At 46.5% G+C, this 17,611-nt stretch overlaps 1 protein-coding gene across 38 annotated transcripts in view; it reads left to right on the top strand.

The window, feature by feature from the left end:
* ARVCF (ARVCF delta catenin family member) overlaps positions 1-17,611 on the top strand; it is a 589,425-nt gene that overhangs the window by 467,744 nt on the left and 104,070 nt on the right. For all 38 annotated transcript variants that reach the window (XM_083717050.1, XM_083717047.1, XM_083717021.1 and 35 more), the window contains one exon: positions 5,770-5,953. In XM_083717050.1, coding sequence (XP_083573176.1) covers positions 5,770-5,953 — 184 coding nt within the window. The remainder of the gene's footprint in view (positions 1-5,769; positions 5,954-17,611) is intronic.

The following is a 17,611-nucleotide window of genomic DNA, read 5'->3' as shown; positions in this document are numbered from 1 at the left end:
AGGGCTTGCCGATCAGAAGGTCGGCGGTTTGAATCCCCGCGACGGGGTAAGCTCCCATTGCTCGGTCCCTGCTCCTGCCAACCTAGCAGTTCGAAAGCACGTCAAAGTGCAAGTAGATCAATAGGTACCACTCTGGCGGGAAGGTAAATGGTGTTTCCGTGTGCTGCTCTGATTCGCCTGAAGCGGCTTAGTCATGCTGGCCACATGACCCGGAAGATATCTATGGACAAACACCGGCTCCCTCGGCCAGTAAAGCGAGATGAGCGCCGCAACCCCAGAGTCGTCCGCAACTGGACTTAATGGTCAGGGGTCTCTTTACCTTTAACTTTGGCTATGGTGCATTTTGCGGGAGGTAGTGGAAGACAGGAGTGCCTGGTGTGCTCTGGTCCATGGGGTCACGAAGAGTCGGACACAACTAAGCGACTAAACAACAACAACATGGTGTATTTAATCGAAAGTGGTAGCACTCACACACTGGAATTCCCTGCCTATCAACATCAGGCAGGTGCCTTCTCTATAGTCTTTTTTGGTGCTCGCTTAAAACATTTACCTCACTTGGCATCAACTATTATTATTTTGTGAAGGTTTTCAATACAGTGGTGCCTCGGTTTTCGAACATAATCTGTTCCAGAAGACCATTCGAGTTCTGAAAAACTCAAAATCTGAGGTGCAAAGGGCAGTCTGAAAATTCATTGGAGAAAATTGAAAAAACCCCTCAGTGAAAGCCATTCGACTTCTGAGGCACCTTTGAAAATGGTAGCATTTACTTCCGGGTTTTTGGCGTTCGAAAACCGAAACATTTGGCTTCTAAGACGTTCGAAAACCGAGGTACAACTGTAGTTGATTTTAACTGTTTATTAGACAAAAATTGTGAGAATTGCTATTTTGAAAATCAAAAATACCTGGCAAGTAAGGACTTGATATTAGCTTTGGGGAAATGTGTGGCCTTTTAGAAAGGTTACTTTCTGCCTGGCCTGCCCCTAGGAAGTTTTCAGCTGGCATCTCCGATTAAATTTCCAGTTGGCCACTTAGGTCTCAGGTACATAATTCTGCTGAGAGCTTGCTCTTTTTTTTCTTTTTCTTTTTTTTTTTGCAGGTTGCGGGTGTCCCTGCAGCATGCTAAGTAAAGAAAAGAGGGATTTCAAAATGGAGAGTTTTCACTTGGGATGCTCATGGGTCTTGCTTAGCATTTATATAGCAATTTTGAGGGAGGGGTCGCGTTATTACTTTGCCGTCTCTCCCTCCTCCATCCTGACAGTAACTCTGGGAAGTAGATTATTATTATTGTGCTGTTTTACTGGGGTGGAACCAAGCCTGAGAGAGTGTGACTCTCGCAAGCATCTAAATTCTCTTGCTTTCCTTCCCTACTCCAATCTCACTGGAGGCAGTGCGTTTAAAGCGTTTAAAGTGCATTTGCAATCTCGATTCCAAGCAACAGCAAAGAATTAAATGGAGATCTTGGGAGCAAAGCATAGCCCAGGATCTGCAACGAGAAATGTAGATTAGGCGTGTATTTATTTAAGTATTTAATAAGGGGTTGGGAGCCAGTTCTGGCCAGTGGGCCAGATCCTTTCTTCTCTACCTCTCATGAGTCAAAGGTGACAGGTGGGTGGGGCCAACTTTCAGTCACCTGATGCCGCAGTGACGTCAGGTGATAATTGTCGATACTTCAAAGCACCCTTTGCACCTCAGTTTTCGAGGATCTCAAATGGTCTTCTGGAACAGATTACGTTTGAAAACCGAGGTACCACTGTACTGAAAACCTTCACAAAATAATAATAGTTAATGCCAAGTGAAAAAGCAAACCTAAGCACATGTCAGCATTCTACATATTTGTATAAGCTTGCCAAAAGGCAAATGTTTCAAGCGAGCACCAAAAAAGACTATAGAGAAGGCACCTGCCTGATGTTGATAGGCAGGGAATTCCAGTGTGTGAGTGCTGACACTTTCGATTAATTGCACCATAGCCAAAGGTAAAAGTAAAGGCACCCCTGACCGTTAAGTCCAGTCGTGGCCGACTCTGGGGTTGCAGTGCTCATCTCACTTTATTGGCTGAGGGAGCTGGCGTACAGCTTCCGGGTCATGTGGCCAGCATGACTAAGCCGCTTCAGGCGAACCAGAGCAGCACATGGAAACACCATTTACCTTCCCGCCAGAGTGGTACCTATTTATCTACTTGCACTTTGACGTGCTTTTGAACTGCTAGGTTGGCAGGAGCAGGGACCGAGCAACGGGAGCTCACCCCGTGGCGGGAATTCGAACTGCTGACCTTCTGATTGGCAAGTCCTAGGCTCTGTGGTTTGATGCCTAAGGTGGCGAGCAATAAATAAGGTAAAACAACATGAAATGATCCTATGAAAACACAAGCCAGTTGCCACTGGTGGCTTAGACTGTGGTGGCTAACCTGTGGCCCTCTCCAGAAGTTGTTGAACCACAACTCCTATCACATCAGGCTCCTGGCCACGCTGGCTGGGGCGGATGAGAGCTGGAATCTGAACAACTTCTGGAGAACCACAGTTTAGCCACCCCTGGCTCAGACCTGCAGAAGGCAAACAAGTCAGGGAGCTTGACAAGAAATTTATTGTCTGTCCTAAAAAAGAACAGGACAGAGACAGGCTTACCCAAAGTTGGTCTGCATTACAGCTTCTTGATATTTACACCTTTCAGTCCCCCTATAAGCTTAGAGAAAACTGATGGGCATTTCTTTGCTTATATACTGCAGGAATAAACACAGATTTACAGACCTATGCATTCAAATTTATTGCCTTATATGACTGGGATAAATCACACATGCAGATTGAGCATCCCAGTCGTGGAATGAGATGCAAATAAACAGGAAGGTCATCAAAAACCGAAGAAGGGAACATCGGAAGTCCATTGAGGCCTAACTAGTTCAGTATTGTCTACACTGATTGGCAGCAGCCCTCCGATGTCACTCCCTGCCCTACCTGGAGGTGCCAGAACTTGAACCTGTGATCTTCTTTGTGCAATATAGATGTTGCACCATTAAGAAATGGCCCTTCCCCATAACATTTGGAAGAGGGCGAGGGGAGAGGGAATGAGAGGGGTGGGAATGAATTTCAGAACTCACTACAGTGGTACCTCTGGTTGCGAATGGGATCCGTTCTGGAGGCCCGTTCTCAACCTGAAAAGAACGCAACCCGTGTCTGCGCATGCACAGGTCGCAATTCGCTGCTTCTGCGCATGCGCGTGACGTCATTTTGCGCGTCTGCGCATGCGCGAGCAGAGAAACGGGTTACTTCCAGGTCACCGTGGGACACAACCTGAAAACGCACAACCTGAAGCAAACGTAACGTGAGGTATGACTGTAGTTCTAAGCACCTTCAACCCAGACTATAGATTTGTTTTCATTGTTTCGTGAATTAACGTTGCCAACTCTTACTCTTACGTACAGTGGTGCCCCGCAAGACGAATGCCTCGCAAGATGGAAAACCCGCTAGACGAAAGGGTTTTCCGTTTTGGAGGTGCTTCGCAAAACGAATTTCCTATGGGCTTGCTTCGCAAGATGAAAATGTCTTGCGAGTTCCTGCGGGGTTTTTTCCCTCCCCCCCCTTTTCCTAAGCCACTAAGCCGCTTATCAGCTGATCCACTAAGCCACTAATCCGCTTAACAGCTGATCCGCTAAGCCGCTTAACAGCTGATCTGCTAAGCCGCTAAGCCGCTTAACAGCTGATCCGCTAAGCCGCTTATCAGCTGATCCGCTAAGCCCGCTAAGCCACTAATAGCGCTAATCCGCTAAGCCGCTAATGGGCTTGCTTCGCAAGACGAAAAAACCGCAAGACGAAGAGACTCGAGAACAGATTCTTTTCGTCTTGCGAGGCACCACTGTACATCCCTCCTTAAGAGCAGAGCTGGGGAATCTTGGCTCCAGGGCCAAATGCAGCCCTCTATGCCTTTCTGTGTGGCCCTTGGGATTCTCCCCAGACCACACTATGCACCACCACTGCTTTGTAGCCCTCCTGGAGCGGGTTGCTGTTGCTTTGGCCTGCCTGCAAATTGTCCTTGCACTCTAATAATGCCTCTTGCTTGCCTGAGTAGAGGACAGAGAGGGCTGTGTGCAGAAGCTAGCCTATTTTATAAAGGCAACATTTATATGTGCTGCTCCACCTACTTTTGCTCTTGGCCCTGCCCACCACGGTCACGATTGCCCGCAATGGAATGCAGCCGTCAGGATGAAAAAGGTTTTCCACCTCTTGTCAAGGGGCTGAACGCTAGGGCTGGGCGATATATCGATATACAGTGGTACCCCGCAAGACGAACGCCTCGGAAGACGAAAAACTCGCTAGACGAAGGAGTTTTTCGTTTTCTTAGCCGCTTCGCAAGATGCATTTCCCTATGGGCTTGCTTCGCAAAACGAAGCTTGCCCCGCAAGCTCCGGGGATAGGAGGGAAGCGCAGCGCGGACCTGTTTAAAGCAAGGACCTGTTTAAAGCAAGGGGCGGCAACGGGGAGAAGCGATCTTCTCCCCTCCACCCCTTGCTTCAAAAGAGGGGACAGAGGGGAAGGCGTGCGCCTTCCCCTCTGTCCCCGGACCCCTTTTGAACCAAGGGGCGGCAACGGGGAGAAGCGATCTTCTCCCCACTGCCCCTTGCTTTAAAACAGGTCCGGGGACAGAGGGAAAGGTGCGCGGTGCTTCCCCTCTGTCCCCGGACAGTCTCCATAGGAACGCATTGATTGATTTTCGATGCATTCCTATGGGAAACCGTGCTTCGCAAGACGAAAAACTCGCAAGAAGAAAAAACTTGCGGAACGAATTAATTTCGTCTTGCGAGGCACCACTGTATTGTGCAAAACTGGTTTGAAATTCATATCGTGGTATCGGTTTCATCATTTTTGACCTGGCAATATATCACTAATCATGATGTGTATGTGTGCTATGCAAAAATCACAATGTGGGAAAAACTGTGAAGTCAGTTAGCCAATGACTCTACATCCTTATTTCAGACATTGTGATACAGTGGTACCTTGGTTCTCAAACTTAATCCGTTCCGGAAGTCTGTTCCAAAACCAAAGCGTTCCAAAACCAAGGTGTGCTTTGCCATAGAAAGTAATGCAAAATGGATTAATCTGTTCCAGACTTTTAAAAACAACCCCAAAAACAGCAATTTAACATGAATTTGACTATCTAGCGAGACCATTGTCCATGAAATGAAAGCAATAAACAATGTACTACAGTCACTCAATCAATCAATCAATCAATCAATCAATCAATCAATAGGTGAACTGGGTTCCTCACACTCACAAAAAAGAGCCGCAAAAACAAAAACGCAAAATAGCAAAAACAGACAGACCTCAGTGTAACACTCAAAACGGAAGCGTAACACTCAAAATGGAGCACGTTCGGCTTCCAAGAAAAGTTCGCAAACCGAAACACTTACTTCCAGTTTTGCAGTGTTTGGGTTCCGAGTTGTTTGAGAACCAAGGTACCACTGTATATCATTATATTGTGATGTTTAGCTAGTGGTTTATTGCGATGTTGAAAGCCAGGTATCTCCCAGCTCTACTGAACACCTGCGTGGATTCTCACACTTATGCAGTGCTGTTAGCACAGGTAAGACGTCCGCAAACCAATGGTTAAAAGATCAGAAAGGCAGCAGTCCCAAGAAACCTTGGTTTGCTGTTACAAACCATAGTCAGTTGAAACACAGTTTTGGTTTCGCTGTACTGCTTGAACTAGAGTAATATTCTCCACAGCCACTTAGCAACACAGGTTCCCGTGACTCTCTGCTGCCATTTTCTCTTCTTCAAGGCACCCTCTGGAACCTGTCCTCCTACGAGCCCCTCAAAATGGTGATCATTAACCATGGTCTACAGACCCTGACCAACGAAGTGATCATCCCCCATTCCGGTTGGGAGAACGAGCCAAACGAAGACTCGAAGCCTCGAGACGCCGAGTGGACAACCGTCTTCAAGAACACGTCAGGATGTCTGAGGTGAGATTGGTGCAGGGCAATTGCGGCAGTTGGGGTGAAGAAAGCAGGAAGGGGGGAATGGTTAGAGATTCACATTTTGCCCAGAATCTGCATAGGAGCAAAAGGGGGATAGTAACGAAACATTTAAAAAGTCTTGGCTCCTGTTACACCTCAAGTTTTCCATTCTACATGTTCAGAAATGTTGTGTTGATAATCATAGCTGTCAACTTACAGATTTGAAAATAAGGGACCAGCAGCCTTGAAAATAAGGGATCAGCAGCCAAAATAAGGGATTTTGCTTAGCTTATACACGTCGGGGCTTCCGTCGTCCTGGTGTGAGGAGTTCCATCGGCCCTTCCCCGCACAAGAGAGAGGGAGGGAGGAAGAGAGACTTTCACCCACGAGCCCGGCATGAGGCGGTTGCGGCGCCGTGTTGGCCACTGAAGCACCGCCCTCCCCATCCCCTCCTCTTCCTCCTCCCTCAGGCCGCCTCCTCAGCCGCCTCCGGCTTCCCCTGGCAGCACAGCGGAAGTCTCGCAAGAGAGGGGCTGCCTGCCCGCCCGCCGCCACCCATCTCCTCATGACGTGCCCCTATGGGGGGAAAGGGAGAGAAGGAGACGCAGCAGCTCGTGCGTGCGCTTTCTCTCGCGGCGGAGGACCCCGAGCCACTGCTTCCCTCCCAAACCGGGCGAGCATGAAACCCGGGGAAATTAAGGGACATCATCAATCCGGAACAGCAGCGGGACATGGTGCTGGGATAAGGGAGTTTCCCGCCAAATAAGGGACGGTTGACAGTTATGGTTGATAATACGGAGTCCTGAACGACCTGGATCCAGGTTTCCCTGTAGCAGCTGCCTGAGCCTTGATACCCCAGCTTGATCACTAAGGTCACGCGAATCTCAAGACTTCCCTCCTCCCCTCCGTGGGTTCTTTAAGTAACTTTTTAAACTACGTATTATAAGTCCATCCCATTTCCAATCCTCCTTTGTATCCAAAGTCTGTGTAACATTGCAAGAGTTATTTAAAACCTGCCAAAGAGTTCAAGTGTTTACAGTGGTCTTTCAATAATAATGTAAATTTGTCCCATTCTTTGATCCTCCTGGATCCTGAAGACCTGGCAGGTCTTTGCAGCTGTTTCAGACTTCCTTGATTGGCCAGTCATTGTTTCGGACGGCTTTTAAACGTCTTTTATTGTGTGCAGATTGCCCTGCACTGCCCTGATAATTTTAGATAAATACAAGCGTTGTCGTCTTTCCCCTCCCCCCCCCCCACTTATAGGGGGTTACATTCCGGGTTCCCGCGCACATAATTGAAATCATGTAAAGTAAGTGAGGAGCATGCTCGGAAAAGCCTCCACACGCCCTTTCTCTCCATCTCTCTCTCTCCTACTCTATCCCCAATCCAGATCAAAATATTTTTCCCCAATCAAAATGGAGGACGTGGCTGCACTTGTCGGCGCATCAGCTGTTACCTGAGGAGGCTGAGCAGCTGAAACAAAGCGCCACTGCACCTCCAGTCTCTTAGGGGCTTCCTCTGCCCTCAATGATGTCCTCTTTGGGTCTCCTCACAAGTCACAGGGACTCTCCAGCTCTCTCCCGCCATTTCTGGGTTTGAATGAAATTATTTGCTTATTTCCCAGTGCTGCCTGTATACGCAGTCATGTGTGAGGGTGGTGATTATGCCTGTACCTTTACAAATAAAAGCAGTACATTATTAAATTTCTACCCCTGCCTTCCAGAGAAGCCAGGACAGAATGTGTGCAAAACATTTGCCTGCGTTTTTGAACTCCTGTCTCTCCATATGTGCCGTTTTTAGGTTAGGCCAGTTTATGAATGATGTGTCAGAGCCACAGTGAACAGAGTGGACTTCAGTGGCTAGCTAGGGGTATTTTATTTAATTGGGTACCTCATTTATATCCCACTTTTTTTCCCTCCAAGGAGCTCAAGGTGAATTACCTGGCTCTCTCTTTCCTCCTTTAATCTCCACAACAACCCTGTGAGGTAGGTTAGGCCAGGCACTGACTAGCCCAAGGTTGTGGCCTTGTGGCCAAGTGGAGATTTGAATCCTGGATCAGGATGTTTCATACAGGAATTCACAACATTCAAATTCCGCAAGCATTAGGAAACAGACCTGTCTTTTCTTTATCTGTAGCATTTCTCTGCACATGCCAGGATAGTGTCTCAGCAAAAAGAGTAAATATTGGCCGACCTCATTTCCAGACTCCCCTTGTGTTTTTAAAATTTTGCCTTCCTGACCAAAAAGCATCCAGTGTGATTCTCTTGTGCTCCCAGAACTCAAATTTAGGCATCTTCTAATAACAGAGACTTCTAAACACTGCCAGAGCAGTGGTAAATTTGTGATTGATCATCCACGCAAGGGAAAAAAAAGATAAATGTTTATTTTTAGACTTTCTCGAATGGAGATAAGTTTCCGAAAAACACACTTACGTCAGCTCAAACGTAATCACGACAGCTGAGGATCACCTCGTGGGTCTTAGGATGGGGCAGAGGCCAGTAGGCTGATGCTGTCTCCCCCATGCCAAATTTATATTTTGATCAATTGATACTTTGATTTATTCCTTTCGAGTGAAGTGCTCAGTGTGGCTTACAACAAATATTAAAGGGAAACAACACTCAAGAGAATAAGGCATCAATTGCAGCCCCCTTACTTGAGAGTAAACCCTGTTGGATCCATTTGGACTTCCTTCTAAGCACACTTGGTAAAAAAAGTTGGAACAGCTGATAAAAGCTTGTTCTCCTATGTGTCCCTTCCCTTATATCAGGAATAGGGAACCTCTGGCCCTCCCGATGTTCTTGAACTAAAATTCCCATTATTCCTGGTCATTGGCCATGCTGGTTGAGACTGATGGGAGTTGGGCCCCATTCCACACCATAAATTTAAAGCAGTATCAAACCACTTTAACAGTTGTGGTTTCCCCAAAAGAATCCTGTTGAGGGTGCTGAGAGTTGTTCGGAGACGCCTCTTCCCCTCACAGAGCTACAGTTCCCAGAGTTCTTTGTGAAGAGGAATCTAGAATCATAGAATCATAGAGTTGGAAGAGACCACAAGGACCATCGAGTCCAACCCCCTGCCAAGCAGGAAACACCATCAGAGCACTCCTGACATATGGTTGTCAAGCCTCTGCTTAAAGACCTCCAAAGAAGGAGACTCCACCACACTCATTGGCAGCAAATTCCACTGTTGAACAGCTCTTACTGTCAGGAAGTTCTTCCTAATGTTTAGGTGGAATCTTCTTTCTTGTCGTTTGGATCCATTGCTCCGTGTCCGCTTCTCTGGAGCAGCAGAAAACAACCTTTCTCCCTCCTCTATGTGACATCCTTTTATATATTTGAACATGGCTATCATATCACCCCTTAACCTCCAGGCTAAACATGCCTAAGCCACTTCTGGCGAACCAGAGCAGCACACTATTGTTAAACCACTCTGGGAATTGTAGCAGTAGGAGAGGGAACAAGGGGTCTCCTCACGACTTACAGCACCCTTGACAAACTACAGCTTCCCAAAACCCCTCTTCCCAGGGAACACTGGGAGCTGTAGCCCCGGGAGTGGAACAGCGCCCTTACCAAACTACCGTTCCCGAGATTCTTTGGGGAAGTCGTGCCTGTTTAAAGTGGTATGATACTGTTTGAAATGACTTGTTGGAGTCCAACACCATCTGAAGGGCCCGTGTCTTAAGTATTCTGTAGATAGCCTTGAAGATGGAACGTTTAGCAAGTTAGGGGAAGAATAATTTTTGGCCTCATGTGGAATAATAATAATAATAATAATAATAATAATAATAATAATAATAATAATTTAATTATACCCCACCCATTTGGCTGGGTTTCCTCGGGCACTGTAGGTGACTCCCAACAAAATATTAATAATAATTTAAAAAGTGATGACATCAAACATTAAAAAATTCCCTAAAGAGGGCTGCCTTCAGATGTCTTCTAAAAGTCAGATAGTAGTTTATCTCGACATCTGATGAGAGGGTGTTCCACAGGGCGGGTGTCACTACCAAGAAGGCCCTTTGCCTAGTTCCCTGTAACCTCACTTCTCGCAGGGAGGGAACTGCCAGAAGGCCCTCGGAGCTGGACCTCAGTGCTGACCGATGGGGGTGGAGATACTCCTTCAGGTATACTGGGCCGAGGCCGTTTAGGGCTTTAAAGGTCAGCACCAACACATTGAACTGTGCTTGGAAACGTACTAGGAGCCAATGTAGGTCTTTCAGGACTGGTGTTATATGGTCTCGGCGGCCACTCCCAGTCACCAGTCTAGCTGGAAGCTTTCTCATTGCTGCTTGATGTCCATTGGGACTCAGAGAGCAGAAGCCTGGAAGACCAACAGTAGGTGGCGCAAGAGCCAATGAGCAACAGAACTGGCCACTGATTGATTGTAAAGGAAAAGGCAGGCAGGTGGATATTGGCTGAGGACAGGCTGAGGTTGGTGGGGCACTGTTCAGCTGGACCATGATGGTCCAGCCTCCACTCAGTTTTCTAATGCAGATATAGCAATGGGCTGTCTATGCTTTTGTGATGTCAAGGATAGGTGCCTGCAAAGCTTTAAATGCCTCCCTTAATACTGACTAAAAGGAACTTGCATTGCCAACAAAGGGTCCTATTTGGTAATATAAGATAAATAGAAAATCCTTGGAAGTAACAAATAGGCTTAGGGGTAGAATAAGGATACGTGGTAGTAATTAGAATATTAATAAGGAGAAGGGGTTAGTAAATGAAAGGAGTTAATACTATTAGAAATATGAACTTGGAGAACCGTTATAAAGGTTATATAATGAAATTCAGTTAGAGGGGATTTGAGGAAGTCAGTCATCAATGAGATGAAAGTTGGATATTTGAAGAGCTATTATTTTCTGCTTGTGTGTTTAGTTTATTGTAGTGTGGTGTGATTTTTTGTTGTTGTGTATTTTATTATGTTATTTTTGTGATAAATGTTGAAAAGCAATAAATTTTGGGTTGGGGGACAACAACAACAACAAAGTGTCCTATTTGGGGCATCGCATCACTGCAGGTCACACCTTCCTAAACGAAGAAGTTGCTAGCACAGCAAGTCTTTTTTGAGATTTAGAGTTTGTGCATTCATGATATCATGGGTGCATCACTCCAAGGCAAAGAAATGTTAGCCCGGAGACAGCTCGGAGGCTTGCTGGTACCTCGAGATGATTTATGCAGCAGCTATTTCTTGCTACGGCACATAAATAGAACAGCACCATTCGCCTGCAAGCCAGCTGCTTCTTGCATTCATTGGCAGTTTGTTTGAATGGGTGGGTTAACAGTAGAGCCAGCCCTGGGAGATGGTGTGTTGTTGGGAATGTCCACAGGTGAGCAAGATTTCTCCAAGCAGCTGGTGAGATCTGGGAGAATTCGGTTTTTAGCATTTCTCTGGCCTGGGAAGCTTTTGCCGTAAAGCAAAAGTCCATAAAAAGGCAAAGTGTTGTCGGTTGTTGTTGTTTCTGGCCGTGCTTTGAAATCGTTCGGTTTTTATGGCGAGGGCGAATAAGTTCGTCCAAAGCTAATAAAAGGAGCTGCGGAGCACCTTGAGGAGCGCTGGAGTGCTCTTCAGACCCGTTGCTGCTGATTAATGCGGACCTCCAGAATGTTTCCTTCATTTCCATTCCTTGGGCTTGCGGTCTCTGCATTGCACTTTTCTGTTCCCCGGAGAGCCACTTTCTAAATGCAGAAAGTAATGAAAAGTGGTGTGAGAGGCCTCATTACTGAAAGGATCATTGGTCCCGGAAGAGAGACGGGGCCTTTTGAGAAGGGTCCAGGCGCAGCCATTTATTTATTTATTTATTATTTTATTTTATTAACACCCCTCTCCCTCCCTCCTTCCATCCCTCCTTCCCTTATCACCACAGTGCAAGACCTTATTAGATGTGGCAGGGCGAAAAGGTTTATGGGAAAGGAAACTAGATTCCCCTGGACGCTGCAGAAATATTAAGCTGATCATTAATAGGTTGGCTTAATCTACGCTGCGGTGTTTCTTTCCCTGCCCTCCCGTCAACAGGGAACCTCTGTGGTTATGGTCTAAACAAAGAATTTCCCTTCTGCGGCAAGCAATCTTTGGCTTTCTTTTCGGAAGACCACCCACCCCCACCCCAAGACACAAAAGGGATGTTCAGCAGAATTTCCTCTTCTGTTAAAATGGGGCTTTGGGGGGGTTGTTGCAACCACAGAGGTCTTCAGTTTCTTGAATTTGATGTGGAGGTCTAGTGTGAGGAATAAAACGTTGCTTTCAAATACATATACTTGCCGCTGAATAAAGGTAAAGGGACCCCTGACCATTGGGTCCAGTCGTGGCCGACTCTGTGGTTGCGGCGCTCATCTTGCTTTATTGGCCGAGGGAGCCGGTGTACAGCTTCTGGGTCATGTGGCCAGCATGACTAAGCCACTTCTGGTGAACCAGAGCAGTGCATAGAAACACCATTTACCTTCCCGCCTATTTATCTACTTGCACTTTGACGTGCTTTCGAACTGCTAGGTTGGCAGGAGCAGGGACCGAGCAACGGGAGCTCACCCCGTCACGGGGATTCGAACCGCTGACCTTCTGATCGGCAAGTCCTAGGCTCTGTGGTTTAACCCACAGCGCCACCTGCGTCCCACTTGGCACTGAATGTGGAGCTGCAAATCTAGGCAGGTTTGCATATTGTCTCTTAAGGATTGGAAAGAAGCCTCATGTTTGTCCAGAGAATGAATTGGGCCATTTGAATATTCCAGGGGTGAGGGACTTCAAGGCCTTGGGCCGAATGCGGACCTCCAGACCTCTCTCTGTGGCCCTCGGGCTGCCACACCTTAGGGAAGTTTAGGGAAGTTTAGGGAAGTTTTTAATATTTGATGTTTTATCATGTCTTTGATACAGTGGTACCTCGGGTTAAGTACTTAATTTGTTCCGTAGGTCCGTTCTTAACCTGAAACTGTTCTTAACCTGAAGCACCACTTTAGCTAATGGGGCCTCCTGCTGCTGCCGCACCACCGGAGCACGATTTCTGTTCTTATCCTGAAGCAAAGTTCCTAACCTGAAACACTATTTCTGGGTTAGCGGAGTGTGTAACCTGAAGTGTATGTAACCTGAAGCATATGTAACCCGAAGTACCACTGTATTCTGTTGGGACTCACCCAGAGTGTCTGGGGAAACCCAGCCAGATGGGCGGTGTATAAATAAATGATGATGATGATGACGACGACACAACAATGAATGTCATTGGACAACGTTTCTTCTCCTCCACCCTTTCTGCAAATGCACCATTCTGTTCCCCTATGATTCCCCCATAAAAACAGCAGAAAGAACTGCACGCTCATATACCACCCCAAATTTCATCGCTTCCTTCCCACAATTTTCTGAGTTAAGAGAGCTGCAAATGGATTCCCCCACCCCACCCCCCTGAAATCAAATAACACAGAAATGAGCACTAAACAGATTCGATTACTTTTCTGGAAGTGGCTTTCACTTTGCGTGAAAGCTCAGATACGATGTGAAAATGAACAGTTAGGGAAATGTCGGAGAAATGGAATAGACTGCCACGCGAATGCAGCCCTTGTTCCTACGAATGAATGAATGGGCTCTTCCCCATCTCTGGGTTCACCTGAATTCAATCAGCTGGGCCTCATTCCACCTTTCTGCAAAATGGGAACAGTTTCTCCATTGCCTCATGCTTTGGTTTGCAAACATAGGCTGCTGTTGCCTGCGAGGGCTTGAGATTATTAAGTCTGTTGATGCTGATGGCGGCCTGGTGCGATAAATAAACCGCTCTGTCTGCTGTGCGACACAAAGCCTGCCACCAGCATGGCGAACACCAACAGAGAATAAATTTTGCAGCCATCTGTCTGGCTGGCTTGCGTGTTAAGTTTCCCTTTTTACCATTTCTGGCATGGAGGGTAGATCCAGGGATCCAATCTTTGATGAATGACACTAACTTCAAATTACAGAGCATGCTCCACCTTTTTTTTTTAAAAAAAAACAACCTGACATGTTTTGATTTGTTCCTTTTCTCTTCCTTGATTTCTCTCCCACTGGAAGGATGCAATCTCAATGGAGAGGGGCTGCATTAATTTTATTGCACCAGGGAAGGTGTTTGGAGGGGAAGGGAGAGAGAAGAATAGGTCTGATTGTTCAGAATTGCAGAATTTTAAAATAACTTGGATCTCGGCAGTGCCAGCTCGCAGCACGTCTGTTCCACAATCACAGATACTTTTCATTTCAAATTATTATTAGTTTATTTCAGTTGCAGTGTTAACGAAATTTGCCCAACAAGTCGTGGCACGTGGGCAGGGGCTGCCAAACTCCTTGCAGTGCTGTGCAAATTAGCTGGATGTGCACTCTCTCTCTCTCTTAGCTAAGGCAAAAGGACACAAGCCACACAGGATCTTAAATGTATGAATGTATTTCTTTATCTGATCCGGGTCAGAGCAGTGGCACAAAGGGAGGCGGTTTAAAACTGCAGTCCCAACAAAAACGACGAGTGTTTGCCCCGGAAGGGAATCTCCCACTCGCTTTGTATTCATTTATTGCAGCCTTTCTCAACCTGTGGCTCCCCAGATGTTGTTGGACTACAACTCCCATCACCCCTAGCTAGCAAGGCCAGAGCTCAGGGATGAAGGGAGTTGCAGTCCAACAACATCTGGGGACCCACAGGTTGAGAACCGCTGATTTATTGTCTTGGGCCCCATGGGTGCTTTGATACCCTGGGAAGAGGGATTGTGATTGTTAAACCACTCTGGGAATTGTAGTTCTGAGAGGGGAATAGGGGGTCTCCTAACACTCGCAGCACCTTTAACAAACTACACTTCCCAGGATTCTTTGTGGGGCGGCACAACTGTTTGGAAGTTGTATCATGGTGCTTTAAATATATAGAGAATTCCAGATCGCTCCTTATTTTCGAGTCAGCCTCCTCATTTCACACCCTCTTGGATACATGAATGGATCAGAATGCTGATATATGGATTAAGCTCCATAATCAATTGAGAAAACTGCACATGGATCTGTACTTATAAGGAGGTCTAAGGGCTGCCTCTTTTCTTTTCTTTTCTTTTCTTTTATTTTCTTTTTTTCTTTCCTTCCTTCCATCTTTCTTTCTTTCTTTCTTTCTTTCTTTCTTTCTTTCTTTCTTTCTTTCTTTCTTTCTCCTTTTAAATTTTTTAAGTTGCCTAAAGCAGCTTTGTGGCCGTGTGACAGAAAATCCCTTTTTAAATGCTTCCGGGAAGTCACTGTAGATAACACATCATGTGGTCTCTTCCTGGGGAATTGTATGGAGGGGTGAGTGGAATGCCCCCACACCCGTGTCCTTATGGAAATTCCTTAAAAAGTTCCAAGAATTCTTTGAGGGAAGCCATGACTTGTTAAAGTTGTATCACTGAGCTTTACATGTATTGTGTGGGTGTGACCTAAACCGTATGTTTTTAATGTTTGAGGGCAGAAGTCCTCTCAGTGTAAAACAAGACACAGCATCCTTAATAAAAGCCAGTAAAATTAAAAGATGCAACCAACCCAAAACAGAATTACCCGAACACAGGTTAAAAACACCCATCACTGGACTCATCTCTGCCTCTTGGCCTTCCTCATCCCAGTATCCTGTTTCAGCTTCTTCCTCTGATTCTGAACCGCTCTCTGCCACACATTCTCCCAGCTCACTAAGCCCTGTTGCCCCTTCAGCTTCTAACATCTCGGCCCAGTCTTCCGGACCCTCCAAGTACCCCTATTTTCCAGGGACGTCCCTGATTTAGAGAAGCCATCCTGGTTTCTGATTTGATCCTGGAATGTCCCACTTTTCCTTAGGATGTTCCTATTTTCATTGGAGAAATGTTGGAGGGTATGGCAAGATATCCCTGTTTTCATTGGAGAAATATTGGGGAGTATGGAGTTATGTGACCCCCCGAGCCGTCTGAAGGCAATCCTGTATAGGAAGTCTTATGTTTTATTATGTTTTTTATATCTGTTGGAAGCTGCCCAGACTGCTGGGGCAACCCAGAAAGATGTGAGGAATATAAATAGTAAAATTATCATTATGGAATGGGGCGTCCCTATTTTCATCAGAGAAATGATGGAGGGTTAGGCTCCTCTCCATTTTCTGCCTTTGACCTGAGCCTTCTCCCCTTGGTGGTTCCCCAGTTGGTTTGTCCCACCATTCTTCTGCATCGAACCAGTCCGTGGCACCTACCTGGAGATACTGGGGCCTGAGCCTGGGGCCTTCTGCACACAAAGCAGGTGTTCTTCCACTGAGTGAGGCACTCTCTGGCAGAAGGCTTCTGTACCGATCTGAGACAACAGCTCCCATTGTGTTCTTCTGTGCCTTTATCAGACATAACTTTGCCCTGCAAAGTTCCCAAGATCCCAAGTAGCAGGACTTGTGGGGAGGGATTCACCCTGAGACCACGGAGCATCAGAGGAAACTGTGATAATGTCTCGGTGTCAGTGCTGAAGCAGAAGGTGGGAGTCTAGAGGGATGGGGTGGAATATAACTGTGTCAAAATGAGCGAGCCACGGTCCCTGCTTGCCTATTAATCATGATTAATGTACAGCATTTCTCCAAAGAAAAGTGTTTGGGAATTAGAGCCTTCAGAATGAATTACTCTGTAAGCTTTCTCCCTCTCTCTCTGCCCCCATCTTTCAGGCGTGATAATAGCACACGGTAACAGCCGCAACATATATCCTCTGCCGCCTCCTCCTTTGCAAATCCTCCCCCCTGGTGCGAGGCAGGGGCTGGTCTCCAGACTGACAGGGGGACGGGGACGGGAGTGAAGCAATAAATCTTCAATTTTGAGGAAGAGAGCTGGCAGGGTGAGCGTCTCCCGGTTTAGCTTGTCTGGTGAAGAGAAAAGGCATAGCCTGTGTGTTTGTGTGCTTCTTCAAACTTTGCCAGGAGAAATCGCGGGTTTATATTCCTGCTTCAAAGCAAAGGCAGATCAGGGAGAAAAGTCCTCGGACTGCTGAGGGCGTTATTTAAATGGCATGAAAATTTAAACAGGTTAAAATGAAGGGTGTGCAGAAGCTTTTTTTCAGCCAGGGGCCGCATTCCTTGCTGAGGGCCGCATAGTAGGTCAAGAGCTGCTCAGAACCCCGGCCAAATTTCAGGGCCAAAATCTGAGACTTGGAGGCAGTCCCTGGTGATGTCACAGAGGGGAGGCCCAAATGATGTCATTATTATGATATCATTATGTTTTAATATGTATTGGAAGCTGCCCAGAGTGGCTGGGGCAACCCAGCCAGATGGGCGGGATATTATTATTATTATTATTATTATTATTATTATTATTATTATTATTATTCACAACACTTGAAACATTAGCCACCGTCTCTGAGAGCATGTCATTCAAATGAAAAAGATGACGTCTAACAAATGAGCAAATGTGTCACCGGTAGAAACTTTAACTAAAGGGCGTGTTCCCAGGTCCACCTGAAATGAAGGGATCATCCGTGGTGGACCTATGTTTTGGGAGGCCTGAAGCCTGAACAGTTATGAAGAGCCAGCAATGAGGTCTGGTGTGACCACTGTTATCTTCTTCAATGGAGTTGTTTACAACAACCTTTACAACATCTGTGCTGTTGTTGTTTAGTCGTTTAGTCCAACTCTTCATGACCCCATGGACCAGAGTACGCCAGGCACGCCTGTCTTCCACGGCCTCCTGCAGTTTGGTCAAACTCATGTTGGTAGTGTTCTCAAAG

Source organism: Podarcis gaigeae (genome assembly GCF_964106915.1).
Source record: "Podarcis gaigeae genome assembly, chromosome: 16".
NCBI lineage: Eukaryota > Metazoa > Chordata > Lepidosauria > Squamata > Lacertidae > Podarcis > Podarcis gaigeae.
The sequence above is the reverse complement of the archived record's forward strand: the minus strand, read 5'-3'. Positions and strand labels throughout refer to the sequence as shown.